Here is a 16439-nt window from a genome sequence, read left to right as displayed (position 1 = left end):
CAAGTCATATTAAGTGCAAGTTCTTGGCCAATAAAAAATCTGATGACTGCTATTGATGGCTCCAAACACATCGAGTGAGAGTGTTTGTGTGTGTGTGCGCGCACGCGTGCATGCGTGTGTGTGTGTGTGTGCTGGTGCAAAACTTCACACAAGATTTGAATATATTTGATTTGATTTTAATGTCAGTGGGAGAAAAAGAAAGCCTCCACTGTGCAGTAAGGGCTGAACAATGTGGTAAAAACATATTTAGTATTTTGAGGGATATTGCAATTGAGATGTGATTCACGATTACTGTAGGAATTAGGGCTACCCCGACTAAAGAATGGTAGCTAGATAAAGCCAATAGTCACCTAGCTGACACACATTTATGATACTCATTTAACTATATACAGTGTAACATAACACAGGTCTCATTGTTCAAAACACGGAATAAATAACTATCGTCAGTGAAACAAATACTGGTGGACTTATTGATACAATGGATAATGTTCCATTACACAGTCTGTGGTGGAGAGGATGATGAAGGTCGGCCAACTTTGGATGCTGGCTTGTTGACTTGAGCCATAGTGTGTGCGACTGCCAGTCGGAACTTTTTGAGAGGCAGTGGTGTTTCTTTCAGGAAGCTGCAGTCCCGCTTGTAGACGAGCCAGGCATTTGAGATGCAGAGGTCTAGGATGTATCCAAACAGCGGAAGGTACCATCGCCTGGATTTCGCCGGGGTCTTGTACATGTGTACCAGCATGTCAGACAGATCAATGCCTCCCATATGCTTATTGTAGGCAGGGATGAGTGAAGGGCACGCGACAGCGACCTTTGCTTTGGCCTCTTTGCTCCACCGTTTGACAGAGGAAAGAGGTGTGATCCCACTGGCACTGCTAAGAAAGCTCACACATTTATTATCGAACCATTTCACTGCGAGCAGCCCTTCAGCAGACATGAAGTCAAAAGCTCCACGTCCTTCCTTCATCAGCTCTTTGTCCGTCTTTAAGGTTGCTCCACCCATGCGGTTTGGTCGGACAGTGCCAATGCACCTGATGCCCAGGTTCTCTTGCAGGTTCTGGACCAAGTCGAAACTGGTGAAGAAGTTGTCACAGAAGACGACTGAAAGTCTTGGCAGTGTGATGGTTTTGCAGAGTGTTGTCACAAGTTTGGCCCCTAGAAGCAGTGCCTCCTCCTGCTCAGTTAGGGCAACGTTGAAGAATGTGGATGCCCCCTGATAAAGCAGAAAGTCATGAATGATGCCAGATGAGCTGGCCCGGCAGAACAATTTAAAGCCCCACTTGTCTGGCTTGTTGGCAATATACTGGCGGAGAGAGCCAGCCCTTGTGCCTTTATACGCCACCATGACCTCATCCACACTGTGCTGGTAAGTGGATGAGATCAGAAGACACTGCTGACGAAGCATGTCAAAAAGGGGGCGGATTTTGTAGAACCGATCTGGACTGCCATCGCACTGCTGATTGTCATTAAAATGAAGGTACCGGCGTAACAGCTTGAATCTTCTCCTTGGCATAATATCGGCTATCACATCGAACCGTGACTCAATGCACCAGTAGTCATCGATGGCTGGGAAACTGAAAACACCCATGAAGAGAAGCATTGCCAGGAATTTTTCAATCTCTTCAGGACTGGTGCTGATTGGATCTCCCAGCTCCTGGGCAGCGTAGAGATTGGTTTGCTCAGAGATATGTGTAATCATCTCATCTGTGAAGAGCATTTTAAAATAATGAAAGGGTGTCTTTACAGCATCAGGGTGGTTAAAACTTGAGTCTGGAACCTGGAATGTCTCAATATCTTCATGCCGCCACAATCTTCTTCTGCCTTCCTTTTCATCTGGGGGTGATGGTTCAGGTGTGTCCTGTAGCTCTGCCAAAGAAACAGTTTTCAGGGAGTTTTTCCCCATTCTCCTCTTCTTTTTGGATGGTGGTTTAGGGGATGAACTTGTTAAAGCAACCTCCTCCTCATCCACTGAATCAAAAGAAGTGTCCCCACTCTCTTCTGCTGGTGTGGGCAGATAATCTGGATCCTCTACAGGGTCATCATCACTCAGATCCGCATCTGAGTCCTCAGGATTTTCTGGCACTAGGGCCAGAAAAGTGCGTGGTCTCGAACTGTAAAATGATTTGACGTCCATCTATTATGTCTAAAACATAAAGAAAACAATTTGTATTACAAACCATGTACTCTTACAATATTAGTCATCTAGTAATACACAAACATAGACAATTTTAAATTAGGAAATTAATAGTAACACCAGAATTGGTGTTAATTCTTCAATTTTATTCTTGATATTTACCATATACCGTACAGAAATGGTGAAAAAATTATATTGATAAAATATTTTTCATCAAATATGTAATTGAATAATATTAAATTAATAATTTTAACAACACTAACCCTTTTGTTCATTGTAAATAGTTCATTGTAAATAGGTAGGAAACATTAGCTCATTTTAGCAACATTAGCTAGCTTCTCTACTATAAAATGACATCTCAACCGTTTGGTAGAGCATGTTTTGAAAAAATTATTTGACCCTTATAATACTTATTTTTGTTGAATTAAGTTACATAATTATGTTTAACAACTCCTCTGAAATGATAATATGTCAACAAAATAGCCTTACCTTTAAAAGTCCCGCCGATATGCGTCATCAAAGGATGAGTGAATTGGCGCTGTGTCACTTCCGGTTTGAAGGAACGCGGAAAAGGCATGCTGCTCACAGACACAGTCCCATCTAGTGGATTTTTTTAGCATTACACAACTACACCAAACGGTAGAGATGGCTCATTCAGGTGGAGATAAGCTGGATGCATTTTTCAGTGAAATAGTGACTTAAAGTGTGGTCTACCAAATGGTTGAGTAGTACCTTAAAGGGTTTTAAGGCTTGGCATCAGAAAAGATTCCTTTAAAGGGATACGGCTAAGAACCTACCATTTCTACCAAGTCTTGCCTGTCATACAGGGGCTACCGCTAGCTTACGCATAAGCTTGCTGAAAGAGCTGTCTCGACAGTTCTCTAGTAGCAACACCCTGTTTAGATAGGTATCTGAGGATACATAGGTGGACTGGCGCCCAAGATGAACGAGAGCTTTTACCAGCTCAAGAAAGGGCACGAAGCAACCGCGCGAAGCCCTCACCATATAGGATTTTAGAAAGAACGCAGAATACTAGCATGCGAACTTACCACAGTGTGGACTTCAGAAAGTGTGCAAAGACTTCACGTGCACACTTACCATAGCATGGTTTTTTAAATACTGTTCTAAGGAGGGGCTTTCGTGGCACTCTGATAGAGCAGCTCATAGATGGAATGTTGCATCTCAAAACAGTATGATTGAGAGTCATCAACTCAATCTATGGAAACAATACTGGAGCGCTCTGGAGAAAAAAAAACAGAGAATTCAGTCTCATATGAGAGGAGAACTCCGAGCTCAGAGTAGTGCGCTCATAAGCGATCTTTTTTTGGAAAAAGGCGAGCTAAATTACCACGAGAATCACCCAAATAGGGAACGAAGAGACAAATAGAGACCCCTCGGGGTGACCTGGCCAGACATCCATGAAATTCCCTGCAGTGCTGTGCCAGGCCTGATGATCAAGGAGGCTCCCTCAGAAACCTGTGATCTCAGCCGCCTAATACTGGAACATGAAGCCGGATGGCTGGTGCTGGTGAGTGTTTAGTAAACACTGTAACTGAGCACTGAAAAGGAAACTCACAAGAGTTTATTAGTAGACACGTAACCACCAGCAATTTAATACAAATAAGTATATACAGAGAGGGTTACATTACTCTAGCCTTCTGTGCCCGTCTTTGATCCTCAGATTGAGACAAGCCAGGACCCGTATGTTGTTCAGGCTCAGACCTGGACCTTCGTGGAACGAAGGATCTGAAAGCAGCAGAGTGCGCCTTCATCTCCCTGAACTTCTCAAATTGCCGTCTCAACAGAAATACCGAAAAGTTCAGAAGGCGAAACCTGAGCATTGAGAAGAAAGCCTTTTCTTTCCTCCGAATGTATGCCAGGTTCATCCACAGATGTCTCCCCGCTGCCACCATGGCCGCCCCTAGTCCCGCCCATGGCAGAGGCAGCCTGCTTGGTAGCACAGAGAGAGATCCGTGGTGCGGCGCAGCTCAGCTACCTGATCAGAAAAATGGCCCCTGCCTCTATCCAGGTCTCTTAGCAGATCAGTCTGATATGCTTGAAGCACCAGCATTGTGTGTAATAAAGCCACAGCCTGACCTGCTACTGCGTATGCCTTGCCATTTAAGCGAGATGATTTTCTGAAGGGGCTTAGATGGCAAGGAGGGAGATTAAGAGAGGATGTTTCCCCTGCAGAAAGAAAAAATTTCCAAAGATAAAAATTATTTATAAATTTAAAAATTTTAGCTCTTTCTACAGGGGGCATTCCCTCATAGCCGCTTTCGCGCATCACCTCGATGTCGGCAGATTGCTTTCATGCCAAAACCGATGGATGCGAGAAGAAAACGGCATCTTTTATTTCTTTTTAATCTCTGTATGGAGATCATGCTGAAACGAAAGTCTCACCTGAGCTGGAGGGGCTATGGCCAAAAGGTAATTTTCACTCAATAACCTCCAACAGCTCTACATACGCAGGGCAGGAGAATTGAGAAGGCTCAGTCTTTTTTTATTATGAGCGCGAAAGGGAAAGTCCCTCTTTAAACCATTCAGACAGATCCACCTGTATTCTCACGAGCTCATTCTCTTCCGTGCCTCAGTTCGGACAGGTCCTGAACCGCGGGAAGCAGATGGCTGCCTTTTTTCCCCTTTTCTTTCAGAAGAGAGACGAACGAGAGCGGAGCTTTTTCCCTTGAAAAAAACGCTCACAATGCACTCAGATTGCCTCCTCAAAGACATCGCGTGCGTGCTCTTCACCCAAACAAATGACGCAAAGATTGTGTGTGTCATCGGGTGTCAAATAAAGCCGACACAGATGCACACATTGTCTAAACGCTTGCTAGTTGTCGCCATTATAAACAAGCTTCTTTCAGATGCACGCTTCAAACAAAACAGTCAGTGAAGATGAAGAAGATGATGTGCTCTCCCAGTGCTTATTTGTAGTCACGCCGGTAGTGACGTCGGAGACTGTCACTGGCCAACAAGTTAGTGTTTTTTAAAATGTATGCTTCAGACACGGGTCAGGACGAGGTGTTCCCCCAAAGCGACCCCTAGAGGACACAGTTTGAAGTTCGAAATGGAACTCTTATTATTCTTAACTAATCCAAGGGAAGTCGTGGCCTAATGGTTAGAGAGTCGGACTGGCAATCGAAGGGTTGTGAGTTCGAGTCTCGGGCCGGCAGGAATTGTAGGTGGGGGGAGTTCATGTACAGTGCTCTCTCCACCTTCAATACCAACTTAGGTGCCCTTGAGCAAGGCACTGAACCCCCAACTGCTCCCCGGGCGCTGCAGCATAAAGGGCTGCCCACTGCTCCAGGTGTGTGTGTGTGTGTGTGTGTGTGTGCACATGCACGTGTGCACACACACTTTGGAAGGGTTAAAAGCAGAGCACAAATTCTGAGTATGGGTCACCATACTTAGCTGTATGTCACTTCAATTAATTATTTTCCCCCATTATTTCAGTGCCTAAAGCAATATGTGCTAAAGCAAGCAGTGCTGTATCTGGTTATAAGTTAAATTACTCAAAAAGTGAGGCCTTTCCAATTAATATACCAGACAATGATATTGGAATTCTCTCTGGATCTCTAAAATTGTGTCCCAGTGGTTTCAAGTATTTGGGTATTAATATCAGTGCCTCCCTTGGTGAACGATCTCGGCGTCAGCGTGGAAGGTGAGGAACTAACTGATCCCTGCTTCATTACAGTTTGCACATATTTTTTCATTGGAACGGGACGTGTTTGCTTCCACACAGAAGGCGACCTGGCAATGTTCCGGCAATTTGCCGTGTCCGACGTGCAGTGTGAAAGGGGCTTGAGTTTCCGTGAGTGTGAGTGTGTGTGTGTGTGTGTGTAAGATGCTGAAGAGGAGGAGGAGGATGAAGACAATGATGATGAGGAAGAGCTTAAACAGAAACACAAATATTATATACAAGAAGTGTATAATACAATATAGAAGGGGAGGGGGGGTGAAAAAAGAATAATAATAATTAAATGATTGTTTTTTTTATTATTATTATTATTAATATTAATCAAGCAGGTATGCTTAAAAGCTCAGGGTACATGAATGTCAATTTGAGATGGGCTCCATTTTTTTCCCAAGTTCCAGTATATTTGGCTTTTTCTTACAAGATGGTGGGACGGGGGAAACAATAATAAAAAAGGTAAGAAATTATGTGTTGGAAAATGTATTAAAAAATATAGTTACATAACTTAAATATCAACCGTTTTATGGACAAATCATTACTTGTATTTTTATTTATTTTTGCAGTGAATTAACACCTAAATATTTATAGACACTTGGGGAGGAAAAAAAATCTTAAGGATTGATTTATTGATTTTTTTTTTATAAACAAAATACAATGTTGTGAGACCATTCATGACTATATGAATATATTAATAAAACACAAACATACAATCTAAATACAATAACAAGTGAAGAAAAATAAAATCCAAGTTTTATAAAGAAGATTAAGAAAAGCTCACAATCAAACGTAGCATGTCACATAGTCAGTCTCAAGTCTTTAGTCCTGAATATATTATTTCTTTGTAGAGTTGTCCATCATAACCTTTTCTCTCAAAGGCAGCTGATCGATGTAAGCTGTGGTACAGTAATACACTGCAGTTATATTTAGAGCTGTTTTTGTCTCTGCATTCAGTCTCAGAGACTTCAGTCATCTTGAGATGATAGTAAATACATAGAAGAGGATCTCAGACTGCAGGACTTTGCTCCATACTAACGAACAATAATAACAGATTTAAAAAAGTCTGACGAGGTAAATCAGAGTTCAAGGTTCTAATTCTAAATCAAGGTTACACTTACTAAACCAAAATGTTTTAAGTTGAAATAAAAGTCCCAAATGTAAGCTTTAATTATTATGAGTTGGTCTGTATACAACTCGTAAAATTTGATCTTCATAAAATCAAATGATTCCCATAACAACTGTTGCAATTTGATTCTTCTGAAGTTTGAGAAGCGCTGGTTTAATATCGGTACTTAAAATCATTGCTCTCAACTTACATTCATTTATGATTTAACCTTAAGCTTACATCTTAACAATAACCGCTCTTTTAAGAAGTAGCTGGGTGGCTCTTAAAAGAGCCTTTGGGGTGTGTCTCGGTGTCGGACTGCTCTACTTGGAGCTGGTGTACTTGGTGACGGCTTTGGTGCCCTCAGACACGGCGTGTTTGGCCAGCTCCCCGGGCAGCAGCAGACGCACGGCGGTCTGGATCTCTCGGGAAGTGATGGTGGAGCGCTTGTTGTAGTGAGCGAGACGAGACGACTCACCGGCGATGCGCTCGAAGATGTCGTTGACGAAAGAGTTCATGATGCCCATCGCCTTCGAAGAGATCCCGGTGTCAGGATGAACCTGCTTCAGCACTTTATACACGTAGATGGCGTAGCTCTCCTTCCTGGACTTTCTGCGCTTCTTTCCTCCTTTCGCGGCGCTCTTGGTGACGGCCTTCTTGGAGCCTTTCTTCGGCGCGGACTTCGCTGGTTCAGGCATGATGATGCTTCCGATTCAAACTCTTAGATATCAGTAGCAGGCTGAACTCATACCGGGCTATTTATTCACTCGCCTATGCTAATTCTGTGGGACCTCGTGATTCCGTGTTGTCATTGGTCAGACCCATAAACTTGTATGCACTGGAGCAGAGCCAATCACAGGAGCTTAAATCATAGCTCCACCCACCACTCCATGTTTGAACGACACCCACCCGACTGGGTTTCCTTTGTTTCATTTCCCGCTATTTTTATAATATTTTGAGAAAATAAATAGTTACAGATAAATATCAGGCACACATTTAATATGAAACTATTATAAAATCAATAAGGAAATCACGGAGGAAAAATACCTATAAAGCATCGATTGTTTAACTGAACATTGAGCGTTTACTTTTGTTCTTTTGCATTTTTGACAATTTTCATATTTAATACTGTAATTAAAGCTGCTTTGACACAATTGGTCTTGTTAGAAACACTATATAAATAAAGGTGACATGACTTGATAACCTGGAACTCTGTTGCTATACAGTTAACAGAAATAACATTCGCCTTTATCTTCTGCACCATTCTGCTCGAATTCTTCAACGTCTGTAGCATTAAATTTTTTAGCCTTAAATCAAATACCATCTTTTAACTTAAACAGATTATAATAATCATGCTATAATATCTGCTTTTATTTTTTGTTTCAATGAAAAGTACCCAGAGCGCACCACGGGTTATGGTGAGTGGGGGGAGTGCAGGGGGGTTTCTCCTGAAGTCCACGATCATCTCCACTGTTTTGAGCGTGTTCAGCTCCAGGTTGTTGAGAGTGCACAAGACTGCCAGCTCTTTAACCTCCTGTCTGTAAACAGACTCGTCACCGTCCTGAATGAGGCCAATGAGTGTGGTGTCATCTGCAAACTTCAGGAGCTTGACAGAAGGGTCCTTAGATGTGCAATCATTAGTGTACAGGGAGAAGAGCAGTGGGGAGAGTTATGATTAAAAAAAAATAAAAGTTATGATTTAAGCAGTCTATCTATCTATCTATCTATCTATCTATCTATCTATCTATCTATCTATCTATCTATCTATCTATCTATCTATCTATCTATCTATCGCCCTCTGCTGAGCATCTATGGACAAAACCATTTCTGACTTAAACTAGGCTTTTCTTTAACCGACAGATGGCAGAACTCTACACCCAACACCTAGATTAATATCCAGAAACATATTACAGTATATTTAATTTAGATCATAATTTAAGTTTTTCTTTTCATATATTTCACATGCAAGATAATGGTATAGTTGAGGAATTGTGGCTATTAAGATCTTGAAGTTCTTTCATGACAATCTTTCTCATATTTTATTCCACATCATATTTAATTCCACAATCAGATCATATATTTAGCAGCTGTTTAAAACTAACACTACTCGATCATCAGCAGACATACAGTGACTGACTATGGTTTTATCAATCATACATCCAGTTAGAGTTGTGACGTTCGCGAACGAACCGATTCTTTTGAACGGCTCATAAACATGAAAAAAAAAAGCATTTCAAATTACAAATGAGGACAATGGAGCAATATATACAAGTGTTATAAAAAAAAAGGCGCAGTTTAACGCAGTACATGTAGAAAGGTTTTTTTTTTTTTTGCATTAACGTTATCTAATAATAAAAAATAAAAAACTAAACATAATAGACCAAGGCGGTGTTAATCAACAAAACAGCAATGATATACAAGTGTTATAACAAGTCTCAGTTTAACGCAGTACATGTGGAAAGTTTTTTTTTTTTGCATTAAAGTTATATAATAATACAAAATAAATAAATAATATAAGTTCATGTGGTGTTAAGAGGCCCTCTTTTGCTTGTTATATTATATAATATAAGTAAAAAACGGATAATATACACAACTTTAGAAAAGCTAACGTAAACGTTATTTATTATTATCACTTCCACTAATAGTGTGAGTGCAGGCCTTTCTTTCGCTCTTTCTTTCGAGTTTGTGGGTGGCTCTGAAAAGAGCCGTTGGGGAAGAAACAAGAAGAGTTTTATTTCTTCTTGGGAGCTGCCTTTTTAGGCTTGGCAGCTTTAGGCTTTGCCGTCTTGGGTTTGGCGGTCTTGGCCTTTTTGGGGCTCTTGGCTGCTTTCTTGGGCGCCGCGGGCTTCTTTGCTTTCTTGGGGCTCTTCGTCGCCTTCTTGGGGCTCTTTGTGGCCTTCTTAGCGGCGGCAGTGGGTTTCTTGGCCTTCTTGGGGGATTTCTTAGCGGCGGGCTTCTTTGCAGCTGCGCTCTTGGGCTTCTTGGCAGCAGCGGGTTTCTTGGCCACGGGCTTCTTGGCTTTAGGAGCCGCTTTCTTCTTAGTCTCGGTCTGCTTCTTGCTGATCTTGAAGGAGCCGGAGGCGCCGGTCCCTTTGACCTGCAGCAGGGCGCCTTTAGTCACCAGGCTCTTGAGGGCGAGCTTGACGCGGGAGTTGTTCTTCTCCACGTCGTAGCCGCCGGCGGCGAGAGCTTTCTTCAGGGCGGCGAGGGACACGCCGCTCCTCTCCTTGGACGCGGACACGGCTTTGACGATCAGATCACTGACGCCGGGGCCTGCTTTCTTGGCTTTGGCGGCGGACTTCTTCTTGGGCGCTTTGGCCGGCGGAGCGGCGGCTGCTGGAGCGGTTTCTGCCATTTCTCGGAGCGGAATCACAGTCTTTCAAACACTGAGTTCAATGAGTGTCGCTCGAGCAGCGCTGCGCTCTTAAACAACACATGAGAACCTTATAGACTCAACCCGCCCGCTCGCTGTCTGCGCGCCTCCGCGAGCCGCTCGCGCTTGTGTTTTCTTCTCCTACATTTAGGGGCAAAACTCGAGTGTTAAAATAGTTTAGCGCAGTAGAAACAAAGTCAGCATCAAGCAGAGGTTCTTGGCTTTCTGTGGAGACTAAAACCCGCGGCGAGGAAATGTTGGTTTCGCCCCGGTCAGATCAAACTCGAGGCGAGCATCAGCCACGGAACAGAGCCGCGTGTAAATCTCATGCTTTATTTAAGTGTTAAAGTTGAAAACAGATTAAAATAATCAGCTGTGTGTTTCAGAAACAGTCTGAAGATGAATATAATGAAATGTGTATAAGTGAATGGTGTGTGCAGTGTTTCATACAGCTGTTGTTTTGGGCAGCTTGATTCAATTCAATTCAAGTTTATTTGTATAGCGCTTTTTACAATACAAATCGTTACAAAGCAACTTTACAGAAAATTATGTTTCTACAATATTTAGTAGTAGCTAGTAGTTTGTGCAGGTTTGACAGGTTTTAGAAAAATAAAAATAATAATAATAATACAAGACGTAGTCAGCTAGATGATGAACTATCAATATTATTAATTAATAGTAATTATATGATGCAGTCACACATGTAGCAATAATTGTTAGTTCTGTTTGTTGATTCAAGGTTAGGATCATCTGAGGTCCTCTGAGGGTCAGCATCATCTCTTCTCAGGTGTTCTGGATCCAGACTGGAGCTTGTGTAAATCCTAGTTACCACGGGATGTAAATCCCGTGGCAAAACATAGAAACAAAATAGAGACATCATTAGCATAGCTGCTGATCCAACAAAGTAAAATTAGTTTAACCCAAGCTAAAGAATAAAAATGCAGATGCAACTACACTCACAATTTAAGAGATACATTATTCGAATGCTTGGCAAAAGAGATGCGTTTTTAATCTAGATTTAAACAGAGAGAGTGTGTCTGAACCCCGAACATTATCAGGAAGGCTATTCCAGAGTTTGGGAGCCACATGTGAGAAAGCTCTACCTCCTTTAGTGGACTTTGCTATCCTAGGAACTACCAAAAGTCCAGCGTTTTGTGACCTTAGGGTGGGTGATGGGTTGTAGCGTGGTAGAAGGCTAGTTAGGTACGCAGGAGCTAAACCATTTAGGGCCTTATAGGTAAGTAATGATAATTTGTAACTGATACGGAACTTAGGTAGCCAGTGCAGAGACTGTAAAATTGGGGTAATATGATCATATTTTCTTGACCTGGTAAGGACTCTAGCTGCTGCATTTTGGACGACCTGTAGCTTGTTTATTGCAGAAGCAGGACAACCACCTAGAAGTGCATTACAATAGTCCAGTCTAGAGGTCATGAATGCATGAACTAGCTTTTCTGAATCAGAAACAGATAACATGTTTCGTAGCTTGGCAATGTTTCTAAGATGGAAGAATGCAGTTTTTGTAACATTGGAAATATGATTTTCAAAAGACAAATTGCTGTCCAATATAACACCCAGATTTCTGACTGTAGAGGAAGTAACAGTACATCCGTCTAGTTGCAGATTGTAATCTACAAGATTCTGTGTTATGTTTTTTGGTCCAATAATTAATATCTCTGTCTTATCCGAATTTAATTGGAGAAAATTATTTGTCATCCAATCTTTTACATTTTTAACACACTCAGTTTCATCTGGTCTCGTTGAAATATATAGCTGAGTATCATCAGCATAACAGTGGAAGCTACTTCCGTATTTTCTAATAATATTACCAAGGGGCAACATGTATATTGAAAATAGAAGGGGACCTAGGACGGATCCTTGTGGCAATCCATATTTTACTGATGATAAATGAGATGACACCCCATTTAAGTAAACAAAATGGTAGCGATCGGACAGGTAGGATCTAAACCATCTTAGAGCCTGCCCTTGAATACCTGTATAGTTTTGTAATCGATCTATGAGTATGTCATGATCTATGGTGTCGAACGCAGCACTAAGATCAAGTAAGACTAGAAATGAGATGCAGCCTTGATCTGACGCAAGAAGCAGGTCATTTGTAATTTTAACAAGTGCAGTTTCTGTGCTATGGTGGGGCCTAAAACCTGAATGAAATTCTTCATACAGATCATTTTTATGCAGGAAGGTGCTCAATTGAGCAGACACAACTTTTTCTAAAATTTTAGACATAAATGGAAGATTTGAAATAGGCCTATAATTTGCCAGTACACTAGGATCTAGTTTTGGTTTCTTAATAAGAGGATTAATAACCGCCAGCTTGAATGGTTTTGGGACGTGACCTAAAGATAACGACGAGTTAATGATATTGAGAAGCGGTTCTTCGGCTACAGGTAACAGCTCTTTTAGTAATTTAGTGGGTACAGGATCTAATAAACATGTTGTTGGTTTAGATACAGTGATAAGTTTATTTAGCTCTTCCTGTCCTATATTTGTAAAGCACTGCAGTTTATCTTTGGGTGCGATGGATGAAACTGAAGTGTTAGACGCTGTAGAATCTACATTCGCTATTGTATTTCTAATGTTATCTATTTTATCAGTGAAGAAATTCATAAAGTCATTACTATTTAACGTTGGTGGAATATTTGAATCAGGTGGCGTCTGGTAATTTGTTAATTTAGCCACTGTGCTAAATAAAAACCTTGGATTGTTTTGGTTATTTTCAATGAGTTTGTGGATATGCTCTGCCCTAGCAGTTTTTAGAGCCTGTCTATAGCTGGACATACTGTTTTTCCATGCAATTTTAAAAACTTCCAAGTTAGTTTTTCTCCATTTGCGTTCAAGACTACGAGTTACTTTCTTGAGAGAGTGAGTATTACTGTTGTACCATGGCACAGTACGTTTTTCTCTAACCTTTTTCAATTTGATGGGGGCAACAGCTTCTAATGTATTAGAGAAAATAGTGCCCATGTTGTCAGTAATTTCGTCTAATTCATGTGTATTTTTGGGTACAAATAGCAGTTGAGATAGATCAGGCAGGTTATTTGCGAATCTGTCTTTGGTGGCTGGAACAATAGTTCTGCCCAGACGGTAACGCTGAGACATATAGTTAATATCAGTTATACGCAGCATGCACGATACAAGGAAATGGTCTGTAATATCATCACATTCGGGTACAATATCTATAGCAGTAAGATCGATTCCATGCGATATAATTAGATCTAGTGTATGATTAAAACGATGAGTGGGCCCGGTGACATTTTGCTTGTTTATTAGGTCAGTAAACGCAAGTCCTAATGTATCATTTGTATTATCAACGTGAATATTAAAATCTCCCATGATTAACGCCTTATCAACTGTAACTAGAAGGTCTGAGAGGAAATCTGCAAATTCTTTTAGGAATTCTGTATACGGCCCTGGTGGTCTATACACAGTAGCCAGAGCAAGAGATACATTAGATTTCTTTTGCATGTCTGACAGTGTAACATTTAGCAGAAGTATTTCAAAAGAGTTAAACCTGTATCCTGTTTTCTGGGTAACATTGAGAATATCACTATATATTGTTGCAACACCTCCTCCACGACCAGTCTGACGGGGCTCATGCTTATAACAGTAGTTTGGTGGAGTAGACTCATTTAGACCAAAATAATCATTCGGTTTTAGCCAGGTTTCAGTCAAGCAGAGTACATCAAAACTATTTTCTGTGATCATTTAATTTACAATAACTGCTTTGGGTGTGAGTGATCTAATATTTATGAGCCCAAACTTTAAAAATTGTTTTTGTTCATTTACTTTACATTTTTCTGGTTTAATTACGATAAGATTTTTTCTAGATCCTACATTATATTTTGACCTCACTATTCGGGGAACAGACACAGTCTTAATAGTTTTTACAGCACAAGTACTTTTATCATTTAAGCGGGTGGAACAAAAGTCATCATAATAGTTATTAGAGAATTGTCTTACTAGTCACATGGAGCGAAGTGTCCTGGAGAAGTTGTCAGAGAGCAGCTCCGCTCCGATTCTGCTGGGGTGTAATCCATCAGCGCGAAACAGCCTAGGACGCTTACAGAAAAGATTCCAGTTATTAACAAATAGCAGTTTCTGTTCTTTACACCATGACAACAACCATTCATTTAAAGCAAAAAGTCTACTGAACCTTTCGTGTCCTCGTCGATACGTGGGCAGTGGTCCAGACACGACGATCGTCGCCGCGGGCGTCGTGCTGCGAACCGTCTCGATCAGGCTGCTGAAGTCACACTTCAGCTCTCTTGAAGCACAAACATCTGAAGGCTTCGAGACTTTGTCACTCCTCTTTCTTTCTTTCTTTCTTTCTTTCTTTCTTTCTTTCTTTCTTTCTTTCGGATATCTGGACATTGTATTTGTCTAAATAGTGTCAGGACGGAGGTTAGTTTTAAATAACCATGGAAAAAAAAAACCTTTAAAAAGTGTTGTTGTTTCACAGGGTTGGTTCGCTCCACAAGTGAAGCACAAATATGTATTTCAGGAATTCCTCAATTAACTTGTTTTCTATCTATTATTCTTTGTTTCTTTCTTACTTTTTGAATAAAAAAGTAAAATAGAAAAATAAATTTGTGTCACTACCCTTCTAATCTCAACATGAGTCTAAAATGACCCATATTCATTTCCACTTATTTTTTTCTTCTTCTATCATTTATTAATGCAGATGGTCTCAAAGAAATGAATTTTTGACGTCCACAAATCATTGTATATTTTCCCTTCCTTACTTTATAAACAAACACGGTTTTTCTATTTCTTCATCAATTTTACACACATGACCTGTATAGAAACTTTTGTATATTTGCTATTTTTTATTGATTTATTATTTTGCTTGTAGAATATTTACTGCAGAAAACTGTCACCTGCCACACATTTCACAACTCAACATGCATGGCTACATTTCTATAATTCATGCATTTAGTCTTATTTTATAATTTATTACCACATAAAATATTTGATATACTGCGAAGGATAACTGGACATATGTGAATGTTAGGCTAAGGTTACCTTGACCTTTAAATCTCTTACTAGTGAGAAACATGTCCAATACTATTAGATAGCTTGTTTTTTACATTTTCTTTAAAAAAAAAACTAACAAGAAAAAAAAGTTAATTAATTATTTTTATTATTATTATTATTATTATTTAAGTCAAATTAATACGTTATTATATACAAGTGTATTTCATTGCTATCAGGCAAAAACCGTGTAGCTCCACATTTCATCATTTTATTTTAATTTTATTTTATCGGTCACCCTTTATGTCTGTCAGTGTTCCTGAAAAGTAATGGTTTTGGAGAACGGTTTCTGTCTGACAGTGACAGTATATAATCAGTATTGTTTATGGCTGATCCCAGATGATCAATTAAATGTTCGTAGAGATGCTGCACGATGAGGAAGATCAGTTTACTCTTAATCCTGATTCAGTCTGAAATATCTGATGCTAAAGACTGAGACTGTGCCACAGGGTTAATCTGGGTCTGAATCCAGCTCTAGATGACACTGAAGACGAAGAGGAAACTCAGGTCCGCAGCTGCTCGTGTCATATAATGCCAGTCTCTACCTGTGGGACATACATTGTTTTATTTTTAAAAAGGTTTTTTTTTTTTTTTTTTCTCTAGCTGACTAATGAGTTTATGATCACCAAAGGTTTTGTTTCTCTCTCTCTCGTCGTGACACCCTCAGATTCTAGATTTTCAAATAGTTGTATCTCGACCAAATATCCTAACAAACAATACATCAATGCAAATCATATTTATTCAGCTTTCAGATGATGTATATATCTCAACTTCAAAAAAAAAAAAAAAAGAAGAACAAACATTATCTAATTGTAACTTGTATTATAAAAACTTGATTTGGTGTAATTTAAGCACTTCAGCCTAGATCAGCATCTAGTTCACAAATGCATATACTTTATTTAGCTCAGGGTTGGGCAATTAATTTCCCCAAGGGGCCACATGAAACTGAGATTACAGTGAGATTACACCATAACACAGTTCTGACTAATATCTATTACCTTTTTTGATTTTATTTTTATTATTATTATTATTTTTTTTATGAAAAATTGCAATTAAAATGTGGAGCACACAATTATGTCAC

General features: G+C 40.1%; 3 protein-coding genes across 3 annotated transcripts; all 3 read right to left on the bottom strand.

Annotated features, from left to right (window-relative positions):
- Nucleotides 1-493: 493 nt before the first annotated feature.
- On the bottom strand, nt 494-1903 carry LOC132133984 (piggyBac transposable element-derived protein 3-like). The gene has a single exon (XM_059546892.1). It carries the CDS (start codon nt 1901-1903, stop codon nt 494-496), a length of 1410 nt encoding a protein of 469 aa, XP_059402875.1.
- A 5305-nt stretch (nt 1904-7208) lies between these two features.
- On the bottom strand, nt 7209-7726 carry LOC132133953 (histone H2B-like). Its single transcript, XM_059546862.1, has one exon. It carries the CDS (start codon nt 7629-7631, stop codon nt 7257-7259), a length of 375 nt encoding a protein of 124 aa, XP_059402845.1. The 5' UTR covers nt 7632-7726; the 3' UTR covers nt 7209-7256.
- Nucleotides 7727-9453: 1727 nt separating this feature from the next.
- LOC132133957 (histone H1-like) lies at nt 9454-10384 on the bottom strand. The gene has a single exon (XM_059546866.1). It carries the CDS (start codon nt 10286-10288, stop codon nt 9665-9667), a length of 624 nt encoding a protein of 207 aa, XP_059402849.1. The 5' UTR covers nt 10289-10384; the 3' UTR covers nt 9454-9664.
- Between the last annotated feature and the right edge of the window lie 6055 nt (nt 10385-16439).

Source organism: Carassius carassius, unplaced genomic scaffold (genome assembly GCF_963082965.1).
Source record: "Carassius carassius unplaced genomic scaffold, fCarCar2.1 SCAFFOLD_79, whole genome shotgun sequence".
Classification (NCBI taxonomy): domain Eukaryota; kingdom Metazoa; phylum Chordata; class Actinopteri; order Cypriniformes; family Cyprinidae; genus Carassius; species Carassius carassius.
Note: the sequence above shows the minus strand (reverse complement) of the source record. Positions and strands in the feature narration are given on the sequence as shown.